Source organism: Copadichromis virginalis, linkage group LG15 (assembly GCF_057382275.1).
Source record: "Copadichromis virginalis isolate Kocher_CV1m ecotype Utaka linkage group LG15, C_Virginalis_male_GT1.1, whole genome shotgun sequence".
NCBI classification, from domain to species: Eukaryota; Metazoa; Chordata; class Actinopteri; order Cichliformes; family Cichlidae; genus Copadichromis; species Copadichromis virginalis.
This window is the reverse complement of record NC_140632.1, coordinates 8,989,616-9,010,932: the sequence shown is the minus strand read 5'-3', so window position 1 is coordinate 9,010,932 and position 21,317 is coordinate 8,989,616. Positions and strand designations below refer to the sequence as shown.

The window sequence follows — 21,317 nt, the reverse complement described above, 5'->3', positions numbered from 1 at the left end:
ATTATTGCATTTGGCAGTGGAATGAGACAAATACTTTCCTATTGTTCCCGTATTGGAACGCTAGGAAAATGGAAAAATGTCATCTGGTCAGAAGGCAGTGTCAGAATTTGATGTAAATTACACAAAAGCATGGATCCATAATTCTTTATATAAACTGTTCAGTGTAAACAGTATAATGATGTGGGAGATATTTTCTTGGAAAACTTTAGTACCAACTAAGCATTGCAAAAAAGTCACAGCATGCCTGAGTATTGTTAATGTACAGATAACACTCCATGTCACAAAGATCAAATTATCTCAACAGTGAGTTCACTGTACTCAAACGACGCAGTCACCAGATCTCAATCCACTAAGATGTGGGAGAATTGGAGATTTGCATCATGGATGTGGAGCAGACAAATCTAGAGCAACTGTTTGATGCTGTCATGTCAATATGGACCACACATTTTTGAGGAATGTTTTCAGCACTTTGTTGAATCTGTGTCCTGGAAAATTTAGACAGTTCTGAAGGTGAGGAGTAGGGGAGTGGGTGCAAACCAATACTAGCAAAATATACCAGATCAAGTGTCCAGTGAGTGTGCCCTTCTCGTTATTAATGTTTAATTTGTTTCCTAGATTATTGGAAGGAAATTCTTTGTACATATACACTAAATGAATATTGCACCTGGGTTGTCTTGTAAAGCAAAGGACCAGCAGTTCCAAGTATGTGATATAAACGATCGATATAGAGAAATTTCCCTGCACATCAAAGTGAGCAAGAATGTTTGAACATAAAACCGAGACGTCGAGTTCAGCAGCACACCAGCTACAAGCAGGGACTGGAACGAGACAGATTTTTGTCTCTGGTATTTCAACACTGGGGCAGATCAGACATACAGTATGAATTACAAACACAGCGCACATTCCAGCAATGCAAAATGGCCACACCCTTGAAGAGTAGAGATTGTGTGTGTGTGTGTGTGTGTGTGTGTGTGTGTGTGTGTGTGTGTGTGTGTGTGTGTGTGTGTGTGTGTCTGACATTCAGAGAGACAGAATGGGGGGAGGAGGGTAGTTAGATGTCCCACATAGGTTTCTCCCACCTGCCCATGTCATGTGACTTGGGGTGACAGGACAGCTGTTACCTCCCATGAGAGGGCTGAAGAGGATAAGAAGAGGTGCAGAGTTAAATTGGATATATTTTAAGAGTACAGACTGAAGACCTAAATTCTATGTAACCTGTAGTTTTTGTATTTTGTATGGCTTTACAACCCACACATATCCATACACATCCTCCACTGACAATAAAGGCATTCAACTCAATCGTCAGGAAGACGTGAGAGAAAAGAAACTTGGATATGAAAGTTGTGTGAGGGTGTTGTGCTGTTTTATGATCACTTGCTTTGCTGTAAATAAATTGCAAATGAAATACTGTTGCTGAGTGACACAAAATACAGGTGATTTTGTGTTTTTTACACTTATGATTTTGTCTAAGGTAGGGTGTCAAACATAAGGTGTGAGGATCAAAATCTGCTCACCGAAGATTCCAGTTGGGCCCACTGGATGACTTGGGAAAATATAACTTTTGTACTTTTAACTATATTTTAATAGGTTTTACAGCTTTTCCTGCTGATAAAGCTCTCCCCTGGAAGCTTTCATACTACACTTAAGTAGATATGTAAAAGATAAACAATAAAATGACAGACGGATTTATGTTTTTCATTGTGGAGTATAGAAATTTCATCAATCAACAAAAAACTTAATGTTTTATAAATATAGGACAGTCTGAGCAGTGAGCTACAAGAAAATTGATCATGTATAGAGACTGAGATGTGCTGTTGAAATTACACTTCATCTCATATCAAGATATATCTGGGATTAAATATGTCGCTAAATGTCTTTACACTGACAGAAAGTGCAGTTTCACTCCTCTGGCCCACTTAATATCAAAGTAACCCTCAATGTAAAATGAGTGTGGCATCCCTGGTCTAAGGCGTCATGATATCAAATCAAAAATTAACATGACAGGATCAAATGTGGCTGTTCAGCCATGCTTACACAGATATCCTGTACATTTTTAATCAGCAAAATTTTATAACCACATTGGCAATCAGCACCATATTAGCAAGTATTATAAGTGGAAGAAGATACATGTAACACATGTAAAGGTAGCTCAGTTTTACATGCAAAAGTACCCTAGTCGCCCTTTGATCTTGTACTAATGAGTGCACATTTAACACCAGCAAGAATTTTATTATCTTGTTCCAGCAGTCAACAGGATAACCTGAAATACTTTTAGGACCTTACATCCCCCAAATGAGTTTATATGGCTGAACTGTCTGGTTATGGAGATACTGCGAGTTTGATACTATCCGTGTAATATAAGCAGCATTAAATTTACACAACACCAGCGTCTTTTCCAGGAAAAATAGTTTTTTAATGTTAAACTTTTTTTAAAACATCAGTCGTTCTTGTATTTCTTTTTAAGCCACACTATCATAATTGCAATTTGGAATGATAAAAATAATTTGTTGCGACCATTTATATACCTAAACTGCTCAGAAGTGTTAAAAAATAGTGTTTGTTTTAATCTTGAAATTGTTATTGCCTTAATATGAAATAACTTGTTAAATGTTAATGTTAAAGGATTTTTTTTTTTCCACAAAGGGCTCCTTCCAATTCTGCCTGTGTCCGCTCAGCATCTCTGCAGATGATGTATTGAGGAGCAGTCACTGAGAAGTACACCAAACTGCCTGAAAAGCAGTTTTCAGATGGTAGAGCGCAACACTTGGACAGAACAGACATCATCGATGCTCACTGCTGACTCTCTCTCTTTTTTTTTTTTCCCGTTCCTTTTTTTTTTTGCCTGTCCCATTTGGCTCTTTTGCCATCAGAATTATTGTCTAAAGGCAAAGAAAGATGCCCAACGGATTCACTTTACCAAATTGACCATCCCAGCCTTGCCGTAATGGTCACTGCTGACTCTCACTTCAAGTGTTCTCAGCTGGTCGGCTGATTCAGCTGATCCTGCACTCTTTGACCACCATAAAACTCATCTCTGTTTCATCTCTGTGCCACTGCTGCTGTTGCTTCTCTTGCTTCTCTTCCTTCCCTTGCTTCTGGCTCTCCTGCAGTTGTCGTTCCCTTTTGGTGGGAGTCAACTGACAACTGACTTACTCACGACCCCCACGGGTGCTTGGGTGTCCATAGGCTGCTCATTCTTTTGCCAGTAGCCACCGCAAAGTATCACGTGGAAAAGGAATGCTTAATGTGAGAAAAAACTGAGCTTTTGTCATGACCAACTGTGATGGAAATGTGCACAGCATCTTCACGTAGTTACACTGTTTAAAACGAGTGTCAATTATTGATTGATTTATTGAATGTATGCTTATTTTATTGGTTTTAAACTAAATGTGTTATATTTTTGCTGCCCTCTTGCTGGTTTTAATTACTATCCTGTTATTCTTTTAATTTTTAGGCTGTATCATTTTTATATCAAGTCCCTTTTTTTAATGGTTTCATGCACTTGATGATTTCTGTTTCTGTGAAAGACTTGGTTGTTTTATCAACAATAATGCATATGTTGTTTTAAATAAATATTAAAATAAACTAAATATTTATTACATACACAACATAGTTGTTAAACCTTATCCAAACTAAATGGTTCAGTTTAAGAAATTTTATGAGGAAATAATGAGCCTGAACAAGTAACAGTTTAATATCTTCCCTTATAATTACCCTTTATTATCCTCTACAGTGAGGCATTTAGTAAAAATTCCATCTGATTTACTACTATTTATATACACACATACTGTATATCGATACACAGGAGGATGTATGGTGTCACATCGCCTTCAGGTATTGGTTTCTATGACAAGAAACATTCACAAAGTGATCCAGTTATTATTTGAAAGACAGTGTTTAACAAACTTATTAGACCAAAAACTTGTTTAAAAAATCATATTTTTATTTATTAGGCAGGATTAAAACCTGAAATCAGGTTTTCAGAAACCCCTAAAACTGCTTTTTCTGTTCAGAAATGAAAATAAATAAATATAATTTGGCATCTTAATCTAAAACTAAAAACATTTTGTCAAATAGTCAATTTGAAAATTCATGGATAACAACAATAGTTACATTTTAGCACTCAAAACATTATTTGATTAAAGAGCTGGCACATACTTGTGGATTAACCATTACAGAAACATTCCAACAAGTCATTTTAGTCATTTCTAATACTAATAGATGCTATGATTTTTAATATTAGCAGTTAGATATGCTTGCCTGCGAAGTCATTTCAGCCTGTCATTGCCATTATGTAATTGAGCTGACAAAACATCCTACCATGCTTTGGTACAATAGCACAGTGAATATGATCGTGTAATAAAATTGTACTTAATTTGTCCCCTGCTATCGTCCAAAATCAGACCTCATGTGTCACCTCTGACTGCTGCAGTAGGCCCTTCTAGGGTGACACAGGCTCCAGTGTAACACCCAGAACCCTTTCATGTCCTAACTGTCGGGCTGGTGAGAAAAGTGTGGGATGTGTTTCCTGTTTTGGCACCTTTGGATGGCTTCAGTATCAGACTGAAGCCTAGTCCCAAGCACCTCGAGGCAACTGTTGTGGTGATTTGGTGCCATATAAATAAAACTGACTTGAATTGAATTACTTAGGGTGCCACATTAATAACAAGCTTTTTTCTCTGTGTTGGTGAAATGAAATGAAAACTCTTTGCTGTTTTCTAACCAAACACCAAACAATAAAGACGCTGACGTCACCAACTGCTGCATTTCCTCACTCCTAAATCTCACATCCTCAGAGCATCCGTTTAAATCCTTCTGTCCTCTCCTTGAATCATGTGGGCGAGTTTCCTTCACCTCTCCATCACCTGTTCTCTCTTTCAGCATAAATGCTGCTGACCTTTGACCTTTCTGCTCCATTGCTTTGCCACACGGACCGGGCTTCCTTTGGCAGCTGTGTCAACCTCGATGCTGGCAACTGCTGTGCCCAGGGAAGGACAGAGAGCGCCATTAATATCAGACCACGTAATGAGTCAGCAGCACAGTACCGTCTTACCATTGTCAGGATTAAGCAGCTCACTATTGCTTTTTCAACTAGGCCAGCTCCTAATCTTTTTAGTGTGCCTTTAGAATACATTAAAAAATGTGTGTGAATTTTTTAGACACTTTAAGCTATTATCTGTTGCCATGATGCCAATTTTACAATCTCAAATCCCAGTTTTAGTCTTATTTCTAAGTTATTTGTTGTTAAGTTATTAAGTTATTTATTAACCCCCCATCCCCACCTTCCACCACCACCACTACCTCCTACAGGAGCTTTCCTGCTAAAAGAGGTGGGGGTCACTCCGTGTGCGTGTGCATGCGCAAGATCTGGTCTGGTGTCAGCTGCCACTTTATTTATACCAATAGAATTCCATATTATCCGCTGTTGAAGAAACTGCTCTGGAGTTCATCATTCAAAGCTCCTGTCTGCTGTCCTGAGGGAAATTATTTCCTCCTGCCAAGTGAAGTGTGTTGTGACCTCCCCAGACGCAGTGGGACATTGGCAGCAGGGCAGATGGGTATGACAGAGGGGAACAAAGTGATTAGCAAACGGGGGCCCCGGTATGTGAACAGTAGTTAAAAATAACCTCCCTAGCCCAATTTGAAGATAACATGCAGCTTGGGCACTTAAGCCCCTTCACTGACTTTCCCCCATGTTGATTTAATTGATCTCAAAATTGGTGAGCAAGTCAAAATCCTGTCATCCAGTGTCCATGTTTACAGTGAGTTCTGGAAGTATAAAGAATCACCAGACTGGATGACTGGAAGTCAAATAAAAAAAAACAAAAAACAGAAAAGGTGTAGACAGATGAAAAAAAAAATCAGAGGGTAAGGTGAGCTCTTCTGAATGATGCATGACACATGATGAAGGAGAAACAGATGATTAGATGAGAGCGTTCGCTGGCAAAGCCCCGGCCTGTGCGCCAGTATGTGACAGTGATCAGCTGTTCCCGCAAAAGAGGAACACAAGGATTATGATTTGTGTCTTTACCATCGTGTCCGGTGCGAGCGACCAAGAATTCACTCAGCAACAAAAGTCATCTGATATTCCAAGCGCTCAGATGTAACAAGCAAGGCCGTGGCACATCGCTGGCATTAGTGGAAATGTTGCATTTGTGATACACCCTGGCTCAGCGCCATGGGAAATATTGAACAACTGTCGAATTTAGACAACATCCTGTGGGGTGAAAAAAAAAACGGGAGCCACAAAGATGCAGCCAGGTTGCTATTTGTGGACGGCAAGTGCCTCGAAAATAGCGAGAGCGTTAGGTTTCAATATAAGCCCCTCTCTCTGAGCTTGAGCTTTCTGTGAATGAGGCCCGGGTTCCTATCACACCCAACCCCGGCGCTGATTTTAGAACACAGGTGTTGACCTTAGTGGAGCAGCTTGTGCTTGCTGCAGAGGAAAATGAACCCCCTGAGCCTGGGTCTGTTTGCCTCTACACTGCTGGTGATCAGTGCGTGTAGATGCTTCAGCGCTGTCACACCTTCAGACCTGTCATTCTATACGGCAGCACGTATCCTGAGAAAAGACATATTCTTCCAGGCTTTGGATTTTTGCCTCCTAAAGTGGCTCATTTCACATCGAGTGCTTGCGTTCTAAGAGTCATGGTGGCAGAATGGTCATCTTGTGGCCACTGAAGAATTTATTGCTTTCTTTTTATGATGCCACAGGAGCACCTATATATCCTACTGGCCATGCTTCGTGGACAGAGGTTTACTTTACAGTTTGTCAAAGCATTTGCCACATTTGGTGCACTGTGAAGCATACAGGCTTCTTATCATGTGATGTCTCCCAAAGGGACCTGTTTCAGTTGCCCGAATCACCGCATAAAGGGGCCTGAAATGTTATTTTGTGAACTTGATAAGCACATACGTCACTTTTTCCTCCCCGGTAAACGATGCAATGAAGCTAAAGTGAATCAAAGAAGCCAAAGAGGGCTGAAACTCAACCTTGGCTTCGGCTGTGACTCACGGCCTGCCGTAACTGCTGCTCTGACTGTACCCCCAGACCCAGTTGCTTCCTTGTTTCTCCCTGTATCCCCTTTTCTTTTCTTTTTTCTTTCCCTTTCTTTTTTTTTATCCAAAAAGGAGCCATTGACATTCGGTGTAAAATAGAGGCAGGGTGGGGTGGGGGGGGCCTGAACAGAGGAACGGCAGGGGTGTAGGATGTCTCGAGCCCAGTGTGAACAGCTGAGAGGTGTGATTTCACAGGCTGGCTCCCCTCTGTCAAAGCGCTGATTGGGCCGGACAGGAGGCGCAGGAGAGGCCCGGGCTTCTAAAGGACACCAACAGGTGGGAGGCCGCATTGGAGGGGGCCGCTCCTGGAGCCATAGAAAAGGCCGATCTGCAAGGCCTGCTGTGGGCACAATCCACTGACCAGATACAGAGGAGGATGGGTGATCACAGGAGAGCTGAGGGTGAAGCCGGGGAGTGGTTCTCAGAAAGCGGAGGGTTAGTTTCATGAGCTTGGCTTTAAAGGGTGGATAAAAGGCAGAGGACAACTTCAGGGATGAGGAGTAAGGTTGGTCTGAGTTTTGTCTGTTTTTGAATCACTCCTGTGATTTCTCCTTCTAAAACTTTAGTTCACAGCGCAGGAAGAGACAAAGTCATATGTCAGGCAACAGAATCTTCGGGTTACTGTGCTTGTGTGGTTTCAGCTTAACTTCAGCACAATATGAGTAAAAATCTGGTATCAAACCAGCTTTCTCTCACTTTTACTGAAGACACAGCACAACATGGCAGCCAGTTGTGTCAGGTGAGGGGAAGCTGAGATGTGATGCAGGAAAGAATCAGGAAATCTGGTGCCTCTCAGAGGAGTCGTCCTAGTCTAATTACAGTAGACGAGACAGACTTTCTGGTGGCCATTTGGTTCAGAAGTGTTTAGATTTATCAAGGAAGTCACCACTTGTGAAGGAGAGGTGGACTGAGGCCTTCATCTTAACCCCATTTACTCACCGTGAGAAAACCACAAGAGGAGGCGCAAGGAGACCAGACGAAGGTGAGTAAAACGCATTTTTTTTTAAATCAGCTCAAGCTATTTTAATAAGAGGTTGCAATTAAAATGAATTGAATTTTTTCCGCTTTTAAGGATCACTTGACACAACTGTCGGCATCACGTTGACTTGGCATGGCACGATGTTTGGGAAATAAAAAAAGGACGATGACCTTTGTTTGATGGGAGCCGGTATTTGCCTCACCCGCCTGAGTTATTTAAACTCATTTCAGCAGCATCACACTGGCATTATCCATCAAGTATCTGCCAGTATGATCAGTCCCGTCATCTGTCAGTGTCAGAAAATTCACTTTTTATTTGTCTAATAAAACAATGGTCAGGTTTAACCCATACAAATTGCTTCTAGCTTCATGGAGATGATAGAAGCCACCATTCTGTGCCTCTCATGCTCCATTATTCCTTTATTCACTCACTCACTCTGTCACAGTTAACTGCTGTTAAGCCGGTTCTTCCCGCTACTCTTCACGCGTGGCTATGAAAGGGTGCTTTGTGTCTCGAGGAGCAGCGAATCCAGTTGTTGTCCCTTGTGAGCACATGCTTCCTTATATCCCCATATTAATACGCCACTTATGGAATGTAAGGAAGTGTGTGGTTTCAAGGGGACCTGAGCGTCGACGTCGACATTTCTCATATTGTCCTTTCATTTGTCTTCATTCAGAAAATTGTGTGAGGGTGTCTGTCTACTTTATATGTGTGTGTGTGTGTGTGTGTGTGTGTGTGTGTGTGTGTGTGTGTGTGTGTGTGTGTGTGTGTTGTGTAAAGAGCTATACAAATACAGGCCATTTACCATTTGGGGGGTGTCAGAGTTCATGACCATGTGTGTGTGTGTGTGTGTGTGTGTGTGTGTGTATGTGTGTGTGTGTGGCAGGACAACAGGTGAAAGGCCTGTTCCCTCTCCTTCAGCTCAGGCACGTGTGCAGTTAGCATTACTCCCAGGGCCGCTGATCGGGTCTCAGGGACTTCTTGAAAAATTCCTGCCCTGCCCCAACTGCTGACAGTCAAGGAGGATTGACAGAGCACAGCTGTCACCCATTATAGCAACCGCAGAGCTCTCAAAAAGGGAAGAGGGGAGGGAAGGGCAGAGATGCAGGAGCTGTCACTGAGGGTGAAAGTTCACTGCCGTGGGCTGGATTTGGAAGGAAACGGAGAGATGTCACCGGCTGTCAGAGTTCTCAAGCCTCTAAATAGGAACTATTTGCTTGGTAACACGGAGGCACTTGTTCCTGTGCTGTAACTTCTCCTTTTCTCTCTCTGTGTGTTCCATCAGGTAAGACTGAAGAGGATTCAGCAGCCCTTACTGCCTGCAGATGATGTCCATCTCCTACCGTCTTTCTCATGTCCCTCTTTTTCCGTGACCTTTACCCCTGTAACCTTTCCTCCTGACTGCCCCTCCCCTCCTGCTCTGCCTCTTGCTCTGCCACTCGCAGCTGAAGCAACACGCCTTGCTGTGGCTGGTCAAACGGAACCAAGTCAGGTGTTTCTGTGAGGTTTGGTCCCCTTCAACCAGCTACTGCGCCGTGAATTCAGTCAGCACACACCGGCTGGGAGTCAAACACGCAGTGACGTTGTGGTGTAGCGCTGCTTAATCTGGAGGTGGTGAATAGAATAGATTTTACAGCACAGATGCAACGTGAATCTTCTTTAGGAGCACTATGTTGATTGTCCATGGTAATATGTGACTAGAAACCAAATAAAAGATCACTGATGATGTACAGTGTTGAATTCCTGTTCTTCTGATTCACGTTCAGTCCATTGTGTACTCGAGGAAAAACACAACGATACATTAAGTCTAGCAGTTGAGTCCACCTTATTCTGCAGAATAGACTCTGACCCAGTATGAGATGATATAAATATGAGGCCTAAAATGGCAGCAAAGTATAACTTAGTAAATTATTTAAACAGAAAAAGAACGCAGGTGTAGCAGTGCAGGGATAGACACTGTAGAATAGATGGGAAAAGCTAATATTACAGTCCGGGCCAGAGAATTCAGTACCATGGATAGCACGCATGATGTATATATACAGTAATATGCTGTTTCTAGCTAGGTTGCCTTCTGTGTGGGTGTGGAGTGTACACATGCCTGCAGACTATTTACAAACAGGCTGTGCAGAGGCAAGCCAACAATCTAATAACCCTGCGCTATATGAGCTACACACCAAGTACCACTCGGAGGTTTAGAATATCACTGTGCTGCCTGACTAGAGCTAGAATAAATCTCTTTTATCCCAACTTCAAGCTCAGTTTTAAATGATGAGGTAGGGATGTATCAATAAAAAATGACAGATCTTTTTACTTTTAGTGTTTGCATGAATTTTACAGTTATTTTGCACTCTACTGTATAGGTCTATAAATAGCACATATGCTTATGTCTGTGTATTTTTGTTCTTGTTTCACTCATATTTCATGTGTGTTTAAACATTTTTTATAAATACAGCCTGGGTGGAAACCTGATCCAAATTTCCTACAATGTGGGACAATAAAATCTGTCTTCAGTCTATTTTGTGATGGAGGATAATATACACACAAAAATGACACTCCAGCTGTCTCCATGAAAATAAACTTCCTCTAAGCATGCAGATGTAATGGGGATGCAAATAAGCATACAAAGAACAGCGCTGCACATCCCTTACCAACTTTTTCACTTCAAACCTTTTGTCAAAACCAGCTAAATCTGCTGCTGTTATTGAAATCACTGACCAAAAGCCAGGATGCTGAAGTTGTAATTCACTGGATCATAATATAGACAGTAAACTGATATTTAACGTCAGCATTTTAATCAGGAATAGACAGGCAATCTGTCCAGGGTTTACATATCTCCTACCCAATGGATGGATGGATGGATGGATTTTCATTATGAACCTTTGCCCTTATCATTACAGCAAAGTCACCAAAATAACATTCCTAATCAGTCCGGTTGTAGTTTGTAGTTCATTTCACCCTGTTCCTTGTTAGACAAAGGAGCATATACCAGTTCTGTTGGTGGGTTAAGGACCTTCCACGACCTCGTCCAGTTCTCCTAGAGTGACTGCCTGTCTCTTGGAATCTCTTCCTTGCTGTTGAGACTGTGTAAGGAGACACATCAAGCCTTCTGGCAATGTGACATTTCAATGCCAGAATTGGAAAAAAGGTTAGTGGCCTCCATCTGTAAAATAATTAGTGTTATGGGGGTGTCTCATTGTTTTCTCTCTAGTGCACCTGTTGTGAATTTATTCACACCAAAACAGATAAAACTGATCAACAACCCCTTCTGCTACTTAACTGACCAGATCAATATTCCAATATTCACTTCAATATTCAATATTCCCTCTATGTATTGCACAGTGATTCCCTCTACTGTGCAATCACTGTGCAGTACTTAATTCTACGTGCAGTAACCAAAACTGTATATACATAACACTATTTATTTATTTCCCCTTGTAATGTTCATATGTATAATACTCAAAAGATTTTTTGTTTAAAGAAATAAGGGAATGCTCAAGACTTTTTCACAGTAGGCTACTTAATGATGTAGGAAGTTTAATAGTTTTAGATTTTATTTTATTTTTGTTGATGTAGCAAGTTCGGCCTTTAGAATCACATCTAAACATAAAATAAATAACAGTATGTCACTGAGTGAGCCTTAATAACACCCATTAAACATTAATACTATTTGGAAAATAGTATTAATGTTTAATGGGCATAAGGCAAAGATTAAAATATCAATACTATAGTCTAAATATCAGGAGAGCAAATCAATATGCTTAATATTAATGTGCACATACTCATCAACATACAACGTCATCCACCAGGGGGCGATATACGTTTCTATGGTAGTAGTTTCTACAGCAGAAGAGGAGGTGAAGCAGCATCGTAAACATGGCTGACAGTGGAGTGATAGGTGGGTTTCAGAGTGTGTAAATAGCTGTAGTTCATTTGGTTTTTCCTTTTGGTTCTTATTCTTTAGTTGCAGGAGTTACGAAGAAGTATCTCATACTCACAGCGCTTATTATGTAGACTTTGTTATTAGCTGGTAGCAAAGTTAATTTCCCAGATGCTAGACCTGCTAACGTTAGCGTCGAGAGCATGTAAACGGTACGGTAGACAGAGAATGTATTGCATCATCTTTTCGAGTAGTTTTAAAATGTACAATACTCATGTTTCTAGTTGTCACTGTGCTGTGACGATGATGCACTACACTTGTTTTGTTACTGATTTCGTTGACACGGTGCAAACTAAAAGCAGCTAACAGACTCGACCTTAATATCACCGCCTCTTGTGGAAAAAGTAACAGAACTACGTTATAATGCTAAATAACCTAATATTATCATCCTCTGTTGCTCGTCTTACAGACGGACCCGGGAGGAAAGATGAAATCGAACGCGCAAAGGTTAGTCTAGGTGTTTTCTTGAAATTTATTACAGCCTTTTGTGTGGATAAATGCTTTCCTTAATAGTTAGGTTTTTCTTGACGCCTCTTCCTGTCACGTGACAGAGTGAAGGCAAAGACCTAACCAAGGAGGAAAAGCAACGGCTGAGGAAAGAGAAGAAACAGCAGAAAAAAATCAAAGAGAAAAAAGATGACAAGGCATCACAGGAAAATGAGAAGGAGAAGAAGCCGGTCACTTCAGCAGCTCCAGCATCCCAGCCCCCGACACAACCCACAGTGCAGAAAGGTGCCTCCCATTTAGGCAGCAGCAAGTGTTGTTGTATCTGGGTGCACAGTGTGATTCATTCTTTATCCTAACATCTGTGTCTGTTATGGTCTTTGTCAGCTCCTTCAGCAGTGCCTGCTACTGCACCTGTTTCTGTGCCTGCCTCGGAGGCTTCTGTGCCGGCGGACAAGCCAACAAAGACTAAAGCGGAGCTGAAAGCTGAGAGGAGAGCTCGGCAAGAGGCTGAGAGGGCCAGCAAACAGACCAAGAAGGGAGAGACAGGACAGCAGGCAGCCACGAGCAAACCAAAAGCTCCGCCCAGTGATCTGCAGCCAGGTACTGCTGTTGCACCTAACATTTGCGCGTTCAGTTTTATCTTTTGGATAATCTAACTCAAAATAATCAAGTCAGAACAACAGACAGCTACCTGTAGAACTTTGAGAAGCTGTTTTTGCCAACACAGAAGCTGGCTGTGATAAATACAGACTAACAGTGATCAGTGATTGTTGTAGGGTCAAACGTTGGCCTCATGATTGGCTGCAGGGAAATATGCTGAAACAAGACTGACTGGTGGTAACTTCACCAACAAGGTTTTGGTGCCAGTGAAGTGTTAAATGTAAAGGTCAAGGTCATGTGATATCGGTGGCAATGGTAATAAGTGTATCAGCAGTAGAGCGACTGATTTTGGAAGGTGAACCTGTACAGAAATATGGGAAAATATGAAGACATTAAACATGTAATACAGACTGAAAGCAATACAGCTGCTGCAGACAGACAATCAATATGAGTGTGTAAGAGGGGAAAATGACTGTAACGTAATAATATATCAAAAGTGTAAGCTTTAAGTGCTTTGGTCAGTAAGGCTAGACAAGACTTGATAAAGTTTAGCCTATTTACATGTGAACGGAGATATTTTTTAAAACTGCACGTGTGGACGGGATTTTTTTTAAAAACGGAAAATCTCAGATTCCAAAAATACCCTTGTACGTGTGAATGTAGCCTTAGTCTTTGTTCAAATTTGACAGTGCAAATACCTGGATAACATAAAATCCTGCTTCGCAGTACAGCTATTTAGCATCTCCCAAACGACCAGCAGAATTTTTTGGCTCGTCAGCAAACTGGAGAATATTAACACTCTTTGCATTTTCAGTGGTGAAGAGGCTCCCTGAACACATTCAAGTGGACAACCCAGACGTTGTAAAGAAACTTGCCAAGAAGTTGGAAAGGCAACAGGTCAGTATTGCTGTGAGGAACTTCTGAAGACCCTTAAAAATGATTCAAGACACACTGAATACACACGATACATAGTGATTCTAAGTAACCTTTTAATTTGTTGTAAGGATGGATAGATTCATCGGGAAATGTTTGACTTATTTTATGAAAATGGCTTGATCTTGGATGCTTCAAGTAACTATTTTTGTTTGAATCTAACATACTGTATTGTAAACAAATTCAGTTGATGGAAAAAAACACTGCTGGTATGTTTACAACATGTTATATTGGACAGAAGTGTGACATTTCCTGCAGGTGCATGGTTCGTTTTTGGAAATCTAAGCTTTTACTAGTTAAATCTGAGACATTCTCTAATTAAACAAAAGTCAGTCAGTTGTATACATAAATAGAATTCCTGTTATTTGTACAGTAACTCCAAAATAAAGTAACTTTATTTGGTTGAGTCATTGCAGCCAGTAACCAGCAGTTGTGATTGCATGTGACTGTATCCAACATTTCTTTCAGACACCAGAGCACTATGCTGCTAAAAAGGTATAAGCCATCGGCGTCTGGCTTTACAGAATGTGTGCCTTTAACCTTTTTGGTTCTGTTTCAGTTGCTAACCTGTTATCTTAATCCGGTTTAACCCATTATTGTTGGTTGTTACAAACTTAATGGTAGAGATGTAAAAACATCTCTTCCATGTAGACAGCTGTTAAGTTGGCAAGTAGGTTTTACAGTATGTGTGTTGTTTGCTGTGGTCACCGAAACACCAGGCTGTCTGTTGCTTGCTGCTGTTCTGTTAGTCATAATTTATTATAACAGTAATTTTTAATTTTGTCAGTTTTCTTTCTATTAGGTCTACACAGAATTCAAAGTTTAATGTAACTCTTAATGAGCACAGTCTACAGACTCCCTGTTTTCACCTCATTAACTCAGCTGTAATCTCTGACCTGGTGTACATTTTGTGCATTTCAGATCCCGCTGCGCTCAGATTATCGCTACAAAGTCAGCCTGTTTTCTCATCTCCACCAGTACAGTCGCAAAGCTCCTCTAACACAGCAACTCAGGTAAACTGACTTTAAATTGTATGTTACAGTGTGTTGTTTATGTCATGTTATAAGATGTAACCTCTTAAGATTTCCTTAAATCTCTTTTGTGGTTTGCAGCATTCCTTCCACAGTGATTCATCCCGCTATTGTCAGGCTGGGTTTGCAGTATTCACACGGCATTGTTGCAGGATCCAATGCTCGCTCTGTCGCCCTGCTGCATGCTTTCAAACAGGTACAGTCCCAACATAGACCATTCATTCTTCAAACCCCACTGTTCCCTCTCTCATGGGCAAGGCTAAGGCTGACACAGTGACCGTTTGACTGCAGTCAGTTACAAAGAAGTCGGCCAGTATTGGAGAGGGTCCATGTTTTTACTTATCAGGAGACATTGTAAAAGTGAATCTGGTCATTAAAATCAGGTAGATACAATCTCAAATTCACACCAAGTTGAGAGCGTGTAATGCTCAGAGAAGCTGCAAAAAAAAAAAAAAATTCAAGGACTAGATCTCAGACTCTACACGCCTCAGTGAGTTCATGACAGTACAGTTAGAAAAACACTGAACAAGTATGGTTTGTTTGGAAGTGTTGTCATAGGGAAAGCTTATTCTTTCTAAAAAGAATATGGTGGTATAGCTTAGCTTTTCAAAGTTGCATCTGGGCTTGTTTTACAGCCACAGGACCTGGGCACTTTGTAGTCACTGAGTTTACTACGAGCTCCTATGTATATAAAAGTATTGTAAAGTCAATGTGAGGCCATCTGTCTGACACCTAAAAGTCTGGCCTTAATTGGGTCATGCAACAGGACAACGATCGCAAGCACAGCAGCAAATCTACAACAGAATGACTGGAAAAGAAAAGAATGTTGTAATGGCCCAGTCAAAGTCCAGTGTTTCATTTTTCCCTTCAGGTAATAAGGGATTACACTACACCTCAAAATGAAGAGCTATCAAGAGACTTGGTCAACAAGCTAAAACCTTATATCAGGTAAAGGAAGAAAAATACTGATTTTAGTCATTCATCATTATTTCCTACACTACTGACACGTTTTTGGTTTAACACATGAAATCATTCCTTTTGCTTTGTTTTTATTTCAGTTTTCTGAATCAGTGTCGCCCTCTGTCAGCCAGCATGGGTAATGCAATCAAATACATCAAGAAGGAGATCTCTAATATTCCTAGTAACTGTAAAGAAGACGAGGTTAGTGACACTCGTGTATTTGCAATCACATAATCTGTTTAAGTAGTGAGACTTTTATCACACTGTGTGGTTCATTTTAAGTTTCCAATACTTGAGAACTCATGCACTTCCTTTTGTTTTTAGGCAAAGAACAAACTGCTCAAATGTATCGAGTCCTACATTAATGAGAAGATTATTCTCGCTGGTGTAGCTATTGCCAAGTGCGCCATAGAAAAACAAAAGATCAGTGATGGAGATGTGATCCTAGTTTATGGATGGTAAGTCTCTAAAAGCTGTGTGCATGTACTTGGTTTCAGCTGTTAAATCTGTTCTTTATTAGCGAGCATTGCTTAATTGTTTATTCTTAACGCTTTCTCTTCCCTGTTTTGGTTAGATGCAACCTTCCTTCCGCATTTTTGTCCTGACATTAAATGTTCCTCTCTCCTCCCTGACAGCTCGTCACTGGTCAACCACATCCTTTGCAAGGCCTTTGAGAAGAACAGAAAATTCCGTGTTATTGTTGTGGACAGCAGGCCTCGGCTAGAGGGCAAGGAGGCCCTGAGGCGCCTGGTTCAGAAAGGCATCAGCTGCACCTATGTTCTTATCTCTGCTGTCTCTTACATCCTTCCAGAGGTAATCATGGAGCTACACTAGAGTAAACCCCAAAATATTTGGTTCTAAGCACAATGAGTTTCTTTATTCTCTTCTAGGTGTCAAAGGTTTTCCTTGGTGCTCATGCTCTGCTGGCTAATGGTTACGTCATGTCTCGAGTGGGGACATCACAGATAGCTCTGGTGGCCAAAGCTTTTAATGTGCCTGTGCTGGTGTGTTGTGAGACCTACAAGTTCTGCGACAGGGTGCAGACAGACTCCTTTGTATCTAATGAACTCGGTATGGAAAGTGTTCAGTTGCTACATAAATGTCTGCGAGCCTTTCAGCTCAATTTGTCCTTTTGCTCAACTTTATTTCCATACACCAGTTTATCCTCATCTTTGCTTTCCAGATGACCCCGACGACCTCATTGTAACCCGTAAAGGAACGACTCCGCTGGAGGGATGGGAGAACGAGTCCTCTCTCGGCCTTCTTAACCTGGTCTACGACGTGACGCCGCCTGATTTCGTAGATCTAGTCATCACAGAGCTCGGGATGATCCCGTGTACCTCTGTCCCCGTGGTGCTGCGAGTCAAAAACGTGGACCAGTGAACAACTCAGTTTGTGTGCACCAGAGCTTGTACACACACAACAAATTGTGCTTTTAGCATGCAATAAATATATATCTGAAGTGACATATGCTTTTTAAATTGAGTCCATGTGTGTTTTTATGGTAGTATTGGATGAATGGAAATATATTTCCTGGCCTAATGTGACAAGGCTGTTCTGTTTATTAAAAAAAAAGTAGTGCTAGATGTTATAAGACCCACTGTTTATTAGAAACAGAACAATTGTCAATACAATCCCACTGAGCGTCACAACACTAGTTATTAACCATGGCATGCAATTTGAAACAAGACAGAAATTTTTCCTAATTACAGTTGGAGTTGAAGCATCAGATAAATGTTATGGCTCCCATAAAGTTAGGTTTAATGACAAAAGAAAAGTAAGACATTAACCAGGTACTACAGTTTTTGGTAAAGCAGCTAGGAGTTTATGTTCTCACTGCTCATATATCGTCACCAAGTTCAGTTAAAACCAGGAGAAAAATTCTGCATGCTGTAGATGCACTCTCTCCTTACAAGAATTATTTATTAGTTGCAATATTTAGTCAGTGCATTAACATTCAGACAACTTATTTAGCCAGAAGCAATGTATTGAACATAGAGCAACTAGAGCTGCCCTTCAACACTGAATTTTCCCAATGGGAGAACACAACATTTTAACAGCTAGAAAATCAGTTAATGTACAATTAAATCCTGTATATGCATAATGTAAACATGATACTCGAAGCATAGAAACAGATATCCTGTTTTAAAATCTTCAGTAGAACCCTGAATCTCACTGGAGAAGAGTATCAAAGGAGGTTACCCTTGAATCTCAAGACATTTAGCACATGTGGCCTATAAACAAAATGTGGCTGTAACAGACAAGTATCTTCCACATTTTGTGTTTTGTCTGAAATTGAAATTAAAGATGTAAATAAAAACATCACACTTCAAAAAGAGGTTTGTTGCAAAAGAAAGGATTTTGTGTCGCTCAACTACATAGAAAAAAAAATAAGGAATTTAACCTATTGGACTATTAAAATAATTTTTAAAGATGTCAAATAAGCTTGCACCCTTAAAACAAACTTAGTCTTTGCTGTCAGTAAAGTGGAAATTCAGCACGTCTGCCCAGACAGGTTTTAGGACTGAAGACAGTATTTGTGTAAGTGCACATAGTTTCTGAAGGATTTTGTAAAACACAGTGTTTTCCCTTCTATCACATGGTGTCAGTCAAATACATTTACAAATATAATTGATGTGCTAATAGTGGTCATTTTTGACAAAAATATTTGAAATGCGGAGCAAATCTTTTCTTTAAAATTGCACTGAAACATCTTTGAGGTCAAACGTGTAAATTTCCTTGAAACAAAAAATACAACAGACCTCAAAAAGGTGTAAAATGAATAAAAACACATTTAAAAGAAGCCCTGTAAAAGTCCCCTCAGACTTTGTCAGCATTTTCCCCTATCAGTATCTTCCCTTTAAGAACAGTCAGTTTGAGATTAAAACCAGCTGACTAAGGTTCAGCTTTAGAGTGATTTGGCTTTACGTCTCTGGGTGGCCCACAGAAGAACCGAGATCACAACCGTAGAAGCTGCAAGAGGCCCAAAGACTTGCAGAGCTGGGAACTCCCCCTATGGACAGTTTTAACAAATGCACAACTTTAAATAATCGAAAAGCTTAGCATCAAAAGGTGATTTGCATAAAGCTGCTTGCAGAACCAACCTCTCGAAGACACTTGTATCCACGGAAGTTTTCAGCGCAGCTGCACTCAAAGAAGCCTGGGCCGAAGGGGGCACAGAGGGAGTTCTCTGGACAGTTCATTGCTGTGGATTACCAACAAGTATGAATAGATGTCACGTGTAACATATTTAACTGTAGTTTTAGATGGCATGTGTCACAGCAAAAGTTAGGAACTTACACAGTTGTCCAGTCTCGTTGCATATATTCCTTTGGCCTTCACAATGGCGATTTCCCTCTTTGATTTTAACCTTTTCCCAAGATGTGTTGCTTCCCGGACAATCTATATTTTGTGGTAAAATCCTACAGAGAAATTAAGTTAGAAAAAAAAATCTCAATCTAATACTGAGGAGAATCTGTCATAATTTGGGTAAAATACTTACATGTAGTTTAACTTATTAAATCCTTGAAAAGCTGTATCACTGATGTTGACAAGGGGATTGAACGAGAGGTCTCTGTAATATAAACATTTATAGGATGCATTTAAAAGAGCGACCACATAGATAAAAACACTAGCACTTTCTAGTACAACTATCAGTCATCCAGTCACACTGCACTTGTATCTATGCCTAAAACACTTTGTTTAACTTTGATACATCTTGCCCAAGGATACTTCAATATGTGAACCATTTGGTAGAGAAACTGCTCAACCACAGCCGCCCTGTGTCTTCCTTATTTGCTTCAGTTATATTTATTTTTTGTGAAGTTAAATCATTTTAGTGCTTGCCAGAAGGGGAGATAAAAGTTGTTATGCATGGCCAGAAATAGAAACTTTCCTAAACTCCTGCTGCTCAAGAATGCTTTTATGAACATGAAGATCATTCTGAGGAATCGCCTGCACATGTGTCATTTGTCTTTCTCGGTACACCAATACAGGCTTTTACTACAATTTTTCATATGAAATGTAAACTGTGGAGTAGCGATAAGAGCAGTTATTTCCTTTTGAATTAAAAATAACCTTACAATCAAAGAAAAAGCATGTGTAAGCAGGAGCTTCTGTTGTTTTGCGTGCAGACGAGAGGATTATTTGTGCAAAAAAAGATGTGAAACTGTATTTACTGTTCTTACATCATGAAAGCTGTTGATGCTCCCTGAAGATCCTGCACACAAGTTAGTGAACAGTTGGACAGATCCAACCTGACAAACAAAAAACACAAATAAAGTTCAGATAATGAAGAACTTCCTCTTTCAGCTGCACTCTTTAGGGGTCACAACCAAATTTGATCATCTGCCTCCATCTCACCCTATCCCTAGCATCCTTCTCTACCAACTGTGCATGTGCTTCTTCATTATATCCATGAATCATTTCTGTGGTCTTCCTCTTTTTATTCTGCCTGCCAGATCCACATTCAACACCCTTTGTCCAATATATCCCACTATCCAAACCATCTCAGCTTTGCCTCTCTAACTGTGTCTCCAAAAACCCCCAAATTGAGCTGTACTTCCTAATGAAAATGCTAGCACTGCCAATTCTGCCACCTCCAGCTCAGCCTCCTGTCTGTTAGTGAGATTATGAAGACGAAACCTTTCCCACAAGTTAATACACAGTCAGCATTGGAAGTCACTAGAAGGAAAAAGACATTTACATTTTCTTTTTTTTTTTTAACAGTTATTCACAAAATAGCTTAACAAATCTTAGCTTGGGAGTAAATTCTGTTTCCGACGGACCCTGAAAGCAGCAAATCCTACCCGATGATGTGTTCAGGGTCGTTTGTGGTGTCATTTCTCAAACAGCAACGCCCGTCTATCCGTCCAGCGGATAAGAAGCAAAAGTGACCGACCTCAGAGCTGTTTAGGATGGTCCCGCCACACAGGTTACATACCTGTGGTTACACGTCATAACAAAGAGGGGGGGGGGGACACCTGTAAACAACAATCCTGCTGGCCATTTCCTTTCTGGCACATACAGCTACACCAGAACCTGTTGTATTATTAGTAATATATATGCGCCACAGAGTTGTTGAAGTAAAGACTACAGTTATTGCATTTAGAAAGCCCAGCCTTACCTGCAGCTCGGTCAGCTGATAACTTGCTTGGAAAAATAAATTAAGGATCAAAACAAGCGCCACAAATCTCATACAGCTACATAAAGCTTTCATTTTTAGCAACTGGAGTCACATGATCAGGCCGCAGCAGGGCACGTGACAGGAAGCGGGTCCAGCATTTTATGACGTTTGCAGGATTTTATGGGATTTTAACTAACATTACCTGCTTCTGTACGCTCTCTGTTACACACAATCACAAACAATAGT

At 40.6% G+C, this 21,317-nt stretch overlaps 2 protein-coding genes and 1 long non-coding RNA gene across 4 annotated transcripts; 2 read left to right on the top strand and 1 right to left on the bottom strand.

The window, feature by feature from the left end:
- Nucleotides 1-7,205: 7,205 nt before the first annotated feature.
- On the top strand, nt 7,206-9,770 carry LOC146691763 (uncharacterized). The gene is made up of 2 exons (XR_014915094.1): nt 7,206-8,041; nt 9,324-9,770. It is a non-coding gene; the product is annotated as an uncharacterized LOC146691763 (long non-coding RNA).
- A 2,098-nt stretch (nt 9,771-11,868) lies between these two features.
- Nucleotides 11,869-18,681, top strand: eif2b4 (eukaryotic translation initiation factor 2B, subunit 4 delta). 2 transcript variants are annotated; one of them, XM_085431725.1, is made up of 14 exons: nt 11,869-11,933; nt 12,385-12,422; nt 12,527-12,707; nt 12,807-13,022; nt 13,837-13,919; nt 14,424-14,450; nt 14,877-14,968; nt 15,068-15,182; nt 15,858-15,934; nt 16,045-16,147; nt 16,271-16,404; nt 16,582-16,759; nt 16,837-17,017; nt 17,130-18,681. In XM_085431725.1, the coding sequence occupies exons 1-14, from the start codon at nt 11,912-11,914 to the stop codon at nt 17,327-17,329; spliced, it is 1,647 nt and encodes a 548-aa protein (XP_085287851.1). In that variant the 5' UTR covers nt 11,869-11,911; the 3' UTR covers nt 17,330-18,681. The 2 variants fall into 2 exon arrangements, with proteins under 2 accessions (XP_085287851.1, XP_085287853.1); XM_085431727.1 differs by lacking the exon at nt 14,424-14,450.
- Nucleotides 17,533-21,215, bottom strand: atraid (all-trans retinoic acid-induced differentiation factor). The gene is made up of 7 exons (XM_085431729.1): nt 21,072-21,215; nt 20,755-20,888; nt 20,134-20,202; nt 19,449-19,520; nt 19,247-19,368; nt 19,051-19,151; nt 17,533-18,959 (listed from the first exon to the last, which is right to left on the bottom strand). The coding sequence occupies exons 1-7, from the start codon at nt 21,162-21,164 to the stop codon at nt 18,855-18,857; spliced, it is 696 nt and encodes a 231-aa protein (XP_085287855.1). The 5' UTR covers nt 21,165-21,215; the 3' UTR covers nt 17,533-18,854.
- Between the last annotated feature and the right edge of the window lie 102 nt (nt 21,216-21,317).